General features: G+C 30.2%; 1 protein-coding gene across 2 annotated transcripts; it reads right to left on the minus strand.

Annotated features, from left to right (window-relative positions):
* Positions 1-1,571: 1,571 nt before the first annotated feature.
* On the minus strand, positions 1,572-6,349 carry LOC106759999 (UPF0678 fatty acid-binding protein-like protein At1g79260). Of its 2 annotated transcripts, none has more exons than XM_022781303.1 (4): positions 6,078-6,349; positions 5,410-5,550; positions 4,664-4,714; positions 1,572-1,868 (listed from the first exon to the last, which is right to left on the minus strand). In XM_022781303.1, exons 1-4 carry the CDS (start codon positions 6,252-6,254, stop codon positions 1,749-1,751), a joined length of 489 nt encoding a protein of 162 aa, XP_022637024.1. In that variant the 5' UTR covers positions 6,255-6,349; the 3' UTR covers positions 1,572-1,748. The 2 variants fall into 2 exon arrangements, with proteins under 2 accessions (XP_022637024.1, XP_014498915.1); XM_014643429.2 differs by having other exon boundaries at positions 4,646-4,714.
* Positions 6,350-12,407: the final 6,058 nt, after the last annotated feature.

The raw sequence follows: 12,407 nt of genomic DNA on the forward strand, positions 1-12,407 counted from the left end.
TTTGTGAGAACTTAAATTCTGCTTGAAAGGGTATCTCAGCAAGCTTGTTTAGATATATGCATTTATGAGTAAAATATAAGTCCCTTTTCAATTATAGGTAATTCAAACTCATATATAACATATTAGAATTATATTTTATCAATAAAGAAACTCATGAAATGTAGCTAAACAGTTCCCATTGTGGATGATGTTGAAATTTGTCATTCTACTTTTTGTTTTCTACAGTCTGTAATAGAAGCTTTTACAAATTCTCTGAAGAAATCAAAAGGGCATGCTTGAGTTATTTTGAGGAGAATTGTAATTGATAATATGCCACATCAACAGTTTAACAATTAACTTTTGGAAACTATATTTCAATTTAAAAAAGTTGGATTCTACCTTCTTCGAATTTATTTTTTTTAGAAAAATGTTGAAAAACCATTTCAAAAAAATATTGTTTACTGAAAATGTTATTTATTTATTAAAAGATAAGCCCAAAAACTTGGCAACTTCATGTTAATAAATTATTGACGACCAAGTTAAAAAAAAAAAAAAATCTCTGAAAAGAACTGTCTAGAAAATATGAACTCTTAATTGCATAAGCTTTACCACTAATCCATTAAGACAATAATCCTAACCAAATAATAATCCAAACAATGCATTATGATTATCATAATACTCTTAGTTTTATTTAGCAAATGCCCCAAACTAGATCTATGCTACTTTTACAAGGATGGATGCTCAAGAAAATGACAAGGAAAGCCTATTAATTGATCATAAATTAAGAAAAAGAAATAAAAATTCAAAGGAAGGGGATCCCAAATTCTCCATACATGGCTAAGACTGTTTTGGCATGTTATTGTTAATACTATTAGAATAAATATTTAAAAATTAAATATTTTTTTTTTATGCTAGTTGTTACTAATTCAATTGTTCAATATGCATGTAGTTTTAGTTTTTCATTTTTCTACTCTTATAATTTTTTTAATCATACATATATATTTCAATTATTCTTTATGTTGATTTCAAAGTATATGTTTTACCATCATATATAGAAAAAAAATGAATAAAAAAATAATATAAAATGTTATCTTTAATCCAAAATTTTAAAATATAATTTTTTTTTGTATATTATGTTTTAACATGAAACTTCTATCTTTATCTTTATGCTTAAATTTCTAATCACGGTGATTTTCTTCTTTATAAAATTAAAAGAAATTAAAAAATTATTAAAATGTTATAAAAAATACATAATATATAAAAATTAACTATTTATCACAATATAAAAAAAATCACTTTTTATTAATTAAGTAAGTCACTTATATCTTTTAAAATGTTCATTTAATTTTAAAGAAATTAAAATCTAATTAAGATAAAAAAAATCATTTTATTTATTTAACATGAACATTTTTTACAAAGACTACATTTGGTTAGAAAAATATGCTAAAAGTGATAACTCAAATTAATAAAATCATTAAATATTTAATATTGTCGTATATGAGAAATATATAAGAAACATTAAAATCAAGTTTGAGTATAAGATACAGTTATTATTTCAAGCATCATAATAACTTCAAAGAAAGAAATTAAAATCAAGCATAAAGTATGATGTACATTAGGATAAGCTCATTTTTCCTGCTTAGCTGCTTCCAATAAAATTAAGTCATGCAAACTTTGTATACAAGAGTTTTGAACAGCTGATTTTGGTAGTTAACAGAGAATTAGCAGGGCAGTCTAAATTGTTGTTAAAAAAAGATTTGGTGACTGCTTCAGAGCTTCTTCAGTGTTGCTTTCAAGTGTGGTTGAAGAGTTACTGTATTGGTAGCCATCTGAACCTCATAACAAAGAACCCCATCAACCACCTTCAAACTTCTTCTTATCTCTTTAACCTATCAAGTATTTTAAGCACTCATGTTATTCATTTCAATTTGGTTTACTTGTTTAATTTACTGCTATTTTTTTATTTGCTCAAATTTCATTCAAATAATAAATAATATAATTAAATTTAATTGATTAACCAAATTATCTAAAAATATAAAAAGGTCCCTATCAAATAAATAAAAAGTACATAACCTAACAAAAGTAAAAGAAAATAAAACAACATTAAAAAAATACAATTACAAACAATTATATCAAAGTAATAAGCTAAACTTTTGTTTTATTATAGTTTATTTTCAAAATCAAATCCTATTCGGGCCCTCCAATTACCATTCTTTAAAATAATAATAAAACCAAAATCATGGCATAAAGCACGATTTTAACAAATAAAAACCATGCCTTAAAATATTATTTTCACATAAAAAAAAAAGGAAGCAAGTATTGCTATGAAACACAATTTAAAATAAAGAAAGAAGTTTTGTTTTGAAATACAGCATCAATAAAAAAAAAAAAATTGATCCAAAATTCGTGCTTGAGAGCACAACTGTTTGTAAATTTTAAACATCTATATAATTATATAGTGCAAAATTGCACCAATTAAAAAAAAAAAAAAAACACTCACGAGAACTGGGGTTATTCTTAGGTTAAATCATCTTTAAAGAGTGTAAAAAGATTATGAAGATAAAGAAGTATGTCAATAAAAAGTCTAGGTGTAAAACTTGACCCTCTAGGTTTTCTTCTATTAAATTAATCCATATTAAATTGCATTCTTGCTTTGATTCTAAATTTTCTCCTTGAATTCTCTATTCTGAACTGAAAACTCAGTTTAGTACTTATCCCTTGGATTAAATTAATTAGAGATGACTACAAAATCAAGCATGTGGTTCTTGTAGATTCAATGTCATTGCTTAGAAGAACATTACATTTTCAGCTTTCACATACCATGTAGCAATACCACATAAGAGTGAGAAGTGAGACACTCCAACTTTGTTCTTCAATCAACATATTAAGGTTGGTAGCAAGGTGTTTCCTTAATCTAACACAGTTATCTAATTTGTTTTAACATTGGGGTATAGAGTGAAGTATGACAAAGTATTTCCTACAGTAAACATAACATACCATCTAAGGAGAGAATAAAGAAGCAATGATAACAATCTGCATGATAACATTACATAAAAATATTTTGCCAAAAGGTAAAAACCAAAATGAGGTATTACTTCAATGGGGGTTATTATTAGTCAGTGATTCATCAATTTATTTAAAATACATGTAAACTGAAGAGCACATTGAATGATTTCATCTACCAAATATTCAGAAGTCCTCACCCGACTTCCTTCTATTTCTGTAGATTTCTGTTTACCAATCGTTGCTGTCACAACAACAAAAAGTCTTTATCTCATTAGATGAGATTCACTATATGGACTGCACAACGCCTTTGGGCTCAACTAGATTAAATTCTGAAGCATATTATTAACCATAAAAATCTGTCTAAACAGTTATTTTCAATGTCCTTGATCTCCCTTTCTCTGTTTGCAAAGCTGAAAAAATGTAATCTATTCTCATCATTAATGCTTCCATTGACTTTCTTTTCACGTGTTCAAACCAACATAATCAATTTTCTATTATTTTTCCTAAGTAAATGTCACAAATTTCTTCTAGTTCACAATTAGTTTGTATCCTATCAATTTTTTTGTGACCACACATCCATCTTAACATTCCAACTTCTCACACTCCCGTCTTTTTCTCTTGAAGTCCTTTCGAAGCTTAATATTCAATACCATGATGTATAGTTGTATAGACAACAATGTAACAAAGCTTTCATATGAGTTTGTTATACTTGAGATATGAAATAGATCCCTGTTGCCTTTCTCAATTTTATCCATCTAGCTTATATTTTGTGTGATATATCTGTATTAACTCCTCCATTATTTTGTAATATTAATTAATTCTGGGTATTAAACTTAGAAACAAGTGTCGTAACATTTTTACTTATAATAGTTTTCTCTTATTTCTAGCTAATATTGCAATGCATACACTGTGTCTTGTTCCTACACAAATAAAAGTCCTTTGCTTTCAAAGTTTGTCTCCAAAGCTTAAGTTTAGAGCTAACATCTTCCTTTGATTCCTCAATCCACACAATATCATCCACAAAAAGCATGTGATTAAGGATAGTCTTATGTTGACCCTGGTAACCACATCCAAGATTAGATTAACCATGTTAGGACTTGAAATTGCGCCATAACGTAATCCTATTCTTATAGAAAAGACTTTAGCCTCACCACCACGTGTTCTAACTAATAATTATCCAATCGCATGTTTTAGTCATGGACTACTTTTCCAAAGGCTTCCACAACACTTCATTTGATACTCGATCCCAATTTTTTTCCACGTCAATAAAAACTATATATAGGTATTTTTCTTCACCATTATCCATCCTCTTAAAGATTTCTTTTATCTCCAACACGAATTCTACAGCATGAATCTAAACTTTATTTATCCTAATAAATTTCTGATGCTTCCATATTATAAGTCAATCCTTGTTCATGACATAAAAACCATAATCCTCACAGATGGTTATAAAAAAATTTCTTAAGAAACATTTACAATACAACTTTTTTGACACATTCATATTATCAGAAGACGCCTTACTAAGAAGGTTGTTTTTTAAATGTAACTTAAAAGAAGCAATCCAATCATTGTCAGAGTGTAATGTATGTGAACAATGCAATCATAAGCATGCGACATCAACATCATATTATTGCATTTGGCGAATACTAATTTAGATCACCTTAGAAGCATTCCCCACCATTTCACTCTGAAGTTGTATCACATTCTCTTCAAGGCTGTATGTCCCTTTCTGAAGCACAATGTCAAATGACACCTTAATAGCATAGAAGGGAACTAAAAGGGAATAAAAAATGAAAGGCAAGAAAGTAACTAACCCCATGGACCTAGAAGCAATGAAATGATCAAGACCTTTATGTTTAAACATTTAAATAAAGGAAGAAAGCTATAGATCAAACATATATTCTGAAGAATATATCAACGTGACAAGAAAAACAGTATATACATAACGCATTGCATAACTTATGCATCAATGCATATAGAAGGAAATTTATGCAATTGAATTATCACTCTTGCAAGCAACTGGGTATAATGGATTGAATGCAATCTTAGGAAAATTGGGACTCAAAACGTAGCAGAAGTGGACTGTTTTGTCATAGAGTTTATTTGGATCAAAATACAAAATAATTGGATCAAAATACAAAATAATAAACACGTGCTTGTTATAGTTTGACAAGTATCAAATAAGTTCAAGGATTTAGGTTGATTCAAAGGGTATTACTCTTCAAAATTAAATCAATTCCCTAACTTTCTTATTCAAATAGAGTTGCCTCAAAATTTAAACTGAGGAGTTATGCATATTAAGAGTCCATGGAGCTTCTAAACCCACCATTCCTATAGCATACTAATTATACAGACACAAGTATGAAGCCAATTGGTCAAACAGTGTATCCGTAACAAAAACCAAATCAAATTGAAAAATAGTACCTGAACTTCCACAAGACCATTGCTTTGAGCAATCACAACTTCAATGGTGCCATCAGGTTTAGGACGCCAGTATCCACTCTCACCGTGCATAGGCTCTCCAGAGCTGAGTTTCCATGTCTTCTGAGTGTACCCTATCACAGGCTATACCCATTTCGCACACCACCAAACCAAATAAACAGAATCAGTGCACAACCACCCACAAAAGAAGAGAAACAAGATGAATTAAACTGAAGTCCTCAGCATATATCATCATAAATGGTTAGAAGAAAAATGCAATTGAAAAACACAAATAATGTAAATTTAGTAGTTCATTGCCATATAATTAGAAGTCAAATACCTTTCTGTACTTTAAACATCATGTTTCGTCCTTAAATTTTCTTTGCCTGAGTGACAATTGTATTTTACCATAAGGAATCTTAGTAGTCACATATAAAGGGCGAAATTGTTCCTTAGCATATTCCGGATCTGAACTAGTACTACTGGATAAACTGAAACAACATCGTACCAGTTGATTTACTTTGAATAGTGGAACAATTTTGAATTGATTGACCATGTAAACTAATGGTGCATTAAAATAAAATTCTTAAAAAAACAAAAACAACGACAGTAAATAAAAAGAGAGCTTCAAGAGACCCATATAGTGTTTATGGAGAAAGAGACAGGAAAACCTTGTTGGGGGAATGGGAGAAGAAAAGCTCTTCGCCATAGGAGAAGGAGTGTATAGTGGGAAAGCCTCCTTCTCCTTGGCCCCTCCAAGTGCCAAGAAGGAAGGAGAGCGGTGCCACCGCGGGGTGTATCACGGGCGGTGATGTTGCCGGCGTCGGAGAATCCTTTTCAGCATCCATCGCTGTTTTTCTTTGGAAAATGTGTATGTGTGTTACTTTGTTCTGTGTTTACGAAGCTGATGGTAGCTGTTCTGTGATAGTTGCAGACGTCCAAAATCTGGTGACTTTCTAAAAAAATATATATCTACAATATAAATTTAAATTTATAAAAATATAATTAAAATTTAATATAAATATTTTAGGCTTAATACCCCTTGTGGTCCCTATTTTCATTTTCATCATTTGTTCACCTTGGTCTCCATGTTTTTTTTTTTCTGTTCAATGTTAGTGTAAATTTTGTTCAATTTGGTCTTTTTTGCTAATGTCGATTAAATCGTCAGACAGTTCAGGTATGTACAACAATGTTGATATGATATTTAACTTCTGCCACATCACCAAAAATAGAGTTTCGTGGCAACCCCACCCCAAAATTAGGGTTTTGCATTTGGGGGAAACCTTCCTGCACTTGCACCGCGAGAAGAAGGAAAATGTTGCTCGCTTTGCTTCAATGGAAGATGATTTCGTAAATTGTGCAGCTCATGGTAGCATGAAGAAGACGAACATAGTTGTGTGAGAAAGCATTCATGGTGGCCGGTGGAGGCAAGCAACGACACAATTTCTAGGTTTCTTTGATTTGGGATTTTTCTGGATTTGGTTGTGGTTCTCTGTAGGTTGGAGAAGATGATGGCCCTGGAGCTTTGCACAATGACGACAAGGATTGTCGCACTGACGATGAAGCTATCGATTTGGATGATTCATAGCTGATGCGCAAGAATGAAGATTCGAATGGAGTTCGAGATTAGGGTTTCGTGATTTGAGGGAGATTGCAACTTTGATGGTGGTGGCCATGGATGTTGCGCGTGATGGCTGTCATGGTTCTCTGCAGGTGCGACTTCACGGCGGCATGGTGACTTTGGGCGATCTTTGTGGCGGCGGTGGTGTTAGGGTTCGGTGGCGGTAGGGTTCGGTAGGCTGAAGGTTGAAGAAAATGGTGACGTGACAGTAGTTAAATGCCATCTCAACACTGTTGTGGTAGTAGTTAAATGTCATCTCAACACTGTTGTGCACACCTTGACTGTCTGCCCTTAACGATTTGAACGGCATTAGCAAAAAGGACCAAATTGAATAAAATTTACACTCTTTAGTATAACATTGAACAAAAAAAAACATGAAGACCAAAATGAACAAACTTAAAAAATAAAAGTCAATATTTTATTTTGTACATTTGAATAATAATATTTTATTATTTTTATTATGAAAACTATCTAAGTTACCTATATATTTTTCTGAGAAAATATATTCTATCATACAATTATTTTCAAACATGTGATAATTCAACCAACTAAAATAAAAAATTTAAATCTAAATGAAAAATAATTCATATATGAAAATGGGTTAATTAATAATGTTCTGTCATACAATTATTTTCAAACATGTGATAATTGAGCCATCTAAAATAAAAAGTTTAACTCTAAAAGAAAAATAATTCGTATATGAAAATGGTTAATTAATAATATGAAATTTATATTTAGATTTTTATTCTTTTAATTCTTATATTTATTTTTTACTAAATATTTGTTAAATAGAAATAATATGATCGTTTCCGTTATATTGACGTTAATTATGTTTTAAAGGTTATCACGTGTTGTAAATTATAGTTTTCATATATTGTTAATTCATTCAAGAAAACTATCATACATTATCTAAAAATCTATTATTCTCACACATAAATTATAATATGAAGATAGTAACTTTAATTCATGAAAGATCCAAATAATACGTTATTCAATATCCTAGACCTTCAATCTCCTTTTCTTAATATATCTCTTAGTCTTTCTTTTTCCTCTCACATCTTCTTATGGTTAAGATGGACAAAACTCTTATTTTAGACAAAACCTAAATCCCTTTATTAACCAACTTCCATACGGTGATTGTTACTTATTTTATTCTATTATAATTTTTCATAATAATCAATATGTTTTTTTTATTTTATTAAATCACATTTAAATTCCATAATTATATTTAACATGAGTAACATAATTGAATTAATTTGTTAATTAATTCTAACACTTTCACACACTCATGTGATGTCATAACACTTTGTGCTTTAAAAATTACATCAATCATATTATTAGGCATTAAAATACCTTACATAAATTGGTTTCATAATTAAATATACATAAATAACAAAAGTCATAGTGGTTAGGACGGTCAAAATGAATTTGAATCTACGAGCTAATCCGGCCTATTACAGATTCATACTAGATTGGGTTTAAAAGAAAATGAAATTTCAACACGAGCCAATTTTGAGCCCAGTCTACCAAGAATCCGACTCACCCGAATTAAACCCGTGGTGAGCATGGTTGATTCATCAAACCACCTAATTTTTTTAAGTTATATAATTATATCACAAAAATGAAAACCCTAAACCTAATGCTCTCACTTTTCTGAGTTAATTTGAAGCGGTGCAAACCAACACAAACCGTGCTCTCCGCAAGAAAAGTATATGTGCTCTGTAGCGTGCAAATCAAGCTTTGCGGCATGCAGACTGTGCTCCCCAGTGTGCATATTGTGCTCCCCTTTGTAAGACCAAAAAAATGTAATAAATAGATAATCAACAGGTTTTGAGATTTGAATATCATTGTTTGAAAATTTGTGTGAAGGTTTAGGTCTTTATTAGAAATAGAATTGTTATGTTAATCATTTCATGTTATTATTAATAAAGTGCAACACAAGATTGATACGTTGATAATTGGGTGATTGGTGTGTGTGTGTGTGTGTGATATTATCAATGTGATGTGTTGGTGATTGGTGTGTGTATGTGTTGCATTTCTCGTTGCGCTTGCGTGTGCTCTTGTATGATTCGTGCCTGCTCTTGTAATTGTGCTTGCATCTATGCCATGAAATCCCCGGTACTCTACTGCTCCTCCCTACTCCTTGTGGTCACCATTTCAGCCTTCCTTGGGAAATAGCTATGTGTAGTCTGAGCGTTCGTCTTGGTTCCTTGTGTTTTCAATGGGATGCCGCTTCGGTCCTGGGCGCCAAAATGTTTCGGTGGAATTGTTCGAGGGTCGATTGACCTTCCTTTTCTGCTCTCTTTTGATCGTTTTAATCCTTTCTGAGAACACAATCCTCCGATGGGTGGTTGACCTGCAAAAGACACTCTGACGCTCAAGTCAGATATATTTTATAAAGAGGTCTATATTTTATTAGGATAGATCAAGGTTATTTTACTTAAACGTCAATAGTATATTTATAAGGCTTGTGGTAGCCAAGTACATTGATTAATCATTAAACCAGACAATCAAATCAATAATACTTATTAATTGTCCATTAATGTCATATTCTCGTGCAATATGACCTATCAACCACTCATAAATACCATATATTCATTAGGGCTGGACACAAGTTCAGTTTTTAACTGTAAACTATAGTTAATCTGTACTATTTTGTACTTAAAAAACTTAAATTATTGTACTAAAAACCAATTATATTGTTTAACAGTTCAATTTAAAATTACTGAACTTATTGTACAGTTAACTGTGAACTGTGATTTATGTCATTTTCTATCACAGTGGTTTAGGTTATTTTTATGACGGGTTTAGAAAACACCCTGCGATTTATGTCTTTTCTATCACAGTGGTTTAGGTCATTTTTATGATGGGTTTAGGAAATACCCTGCAATGATGCTCTATTCTATGGAGAAACTTGATGCAACGACAGGGTTTTGGTTGGGTCAGCTTGGATGGGATCGTTTTGAGCTTATTGCGTACCCTTGGTTGTTTAGGTATAATTTGGAGAAAAGACTCGTTTTGAGGGCTTTGGTTTTGCAACATCTTCTCTCCAAAGGATTGGTGAAGAAGGATGCTAGCATCTTCACACCATTTTGGTTGATGGGTTGACCCAAAGCAGAGAATTCTGAGTACATGCAGATGAGATGATGTTTGTGTGGATGAATTATTTTATTATTTTTTGTTTCTACCAAACTAATATTATTGTGGCGTATATTAACTAATTATGGGAACTTGACTTTGCAGTTTTTTGGTTTATGTCTTTGGGAAGAGTTTAGTGTTGATGAGTTGTCATGGGTTAATTGAACATGGACTACATTAATTGAATTGTACTGTGATAAACTAAAAACTAGTTAACTGAATTATACTGCAGTATAATTGAAATAGAAAATAGTTCAATTCAGTTACTTTGAACTATTTTTTAGTTCAATGCAGTTTTTCTGAACTGATTTATAGTTAACTATAAATTTTTATAGTGCAGTGCAGTACAGTGCACTTTGCCCACCCCTAATATTCATTTAATATGACCATTAAACATATTAATTGGTCATTAATGATATTTACCTTTCCTGATTAGTGTTTGTCTGACCGTTGGTCAGTTGTCTGTTTTAGCCCCGGATTCTCCTTAGTCGATAGGTCACCGAGGTATAGTAAAAATAATATTTAACTAAAGTACGTTGTAATTCAATTCAAACAAAACATAACTGGAAAAAAACATAAAAAATATGAAAAGAGAGTTGAAACTGCAAGCGCACAGCGTCAGGTCTCACGCCCAATGAGCCATGCCCTTTGCCGAGTGAGAAAATTTCTCACCCAACGAATTAAAGGAGAAAAAAAAAACCCAAACTTGTCTTGGAAGAGGCACTTAGTGCCCCAAATCACCGTTCAACGCCCAGAAAACAGTGAACTCACTAAAACCCATGTGCTCTATTTTTTTGTGACTCAGTGCCCTACAGGGTCGTTCAACTCTATACCAAATGACAACAACTCTAAATTTTGACCTTAATGCACTCAAGACTTACCCAAATGACCAAATTGGTATTCTTAGCACTTTAGTTGACTAGAAAACATGTACAAACTTGCTTATTTGGATAGGATTTCATTTCATCAGATCAAGCTAACTACCTAAAACACTAACATCATAATTCTCCTTATGCCAACTAGATTTTTGCAAAATAAAAAGCCTACCAAGTCCTAAATGACCTGAAACCAAACCCCAAACATTAAACTTACCCCAATAATTATTCTTTTAACTTCACCTATCAAAACCTAACTTGTTATTAAACCAAGATCCAACAACCAAATTAGTCAATAAACATAATAAATCTAGCATCCACAATTCATCAAAAGTCAAATATAATTCAGTGACTTGTCTACAAACAAGAATTCATCAATTTCATCTCTTTTACAAAAATTGATTGGCTAAAAACTTAGAATTCCTCAAACGGTCTCTAATTTTCAAACAAATGAGTAGAAATTCCCAAATTTTAAAAAGAAGACAAAAAACTTTTAAGAAAAAAAGATTTGAAGAAAAAGTAGTTTTTATATAATGAAATTAGTGATAGAAAAATTTATTTATAGTTTTAAAATTTTTAACTTAAAATAATTTAGTATCATTCTTTAAAACACTCTACCCATCTAATACTCATAAACAATATCTAAAAGAAATTATAATCTTATTTATAAATTTATTTATATAAAATTTGTATTTATATATTTATATCTAGTGTATACTTAAATTGTATTTTGAAAAATTATTGGTGTGTACATATCTTCATTTACATTTGTATTAAAGTATATAAAGTATGCAGTTGTGTGAACATTTCACATATTTAAATTACAAATAAAAGTTATTAGAGAAAAAATATTTTTTATAATTACAAATAAATGTTGATTTTACTTTATTATATAATGTGTATAATTATAAATTATAAATCATATATAAACTACATAATTATATACGTTTATAATTTATATAAATTTAAAATTATAACATAATAAACCATATATAATTATAAATTTATAGAATTATATGACAAATTTTAAAAAACTAAAACTTTAACCAATAATAATAAATTTATTCCATAGATTAAAACTATGATAAATTTATAAAATACTAAAATAATTTATTTAATTATATAAATTTAGAATCATGAATAGAACTATATAATTGATATGTTTATCAAATGGTATAGATCATACAATTTGCCACATTATCTTAACACACTCTCAACTTTATTTTTAATTCTATAGACACTGTACATTTATTAAATCTTATGATATCTATTTAAAAAATCTCATTAAAAGATTTAAAATTTAAAAATATTCAATTAATAGAGAAACTAAAAGAAATTGCAATTAAGAATTATTAACCCCATTTAGT

The sequence above is a fragment of the Vigna radiata genome, chromosome 5 (assembly GCF_000741045.1).
Source record: "Vigna radiata var. radiata cultivar VC1973A chromosome 5, Vradiata_ver6, whole genome shotgun sequence".
Lineage (NCBI taxonomy): Eukaryota > Viridiplantae > Streptophyta > Magnoliopsida > Fabales > Fabaceae > Vigna > Vigna radiata.

Bases quoted from the DNA above. Each gene is read 5' to 3' on its own strand.
- LOC106759999 (XM_014643429.2), bottom strand. From the start codon at position 6,254: ATGGATGCTGAAAAGGATTCTCCGACGCCGGCAACATCACCGCCCGTG. The intron at 5,551-6,077 runs GTTTTCCTGTCT...AAATGGGTATAG, and splicing joins TCTCCCATTCCCCCAACAAG to CCTGTGATAGGGTACACTCA. The intron at 1,869-4,645 runs GTGATCTAAATT...AATACTTGATAG, and splicing joins TGGTGGGGAATGCTTCTAAG to GTTAAAGAGATAAGAAGAAG.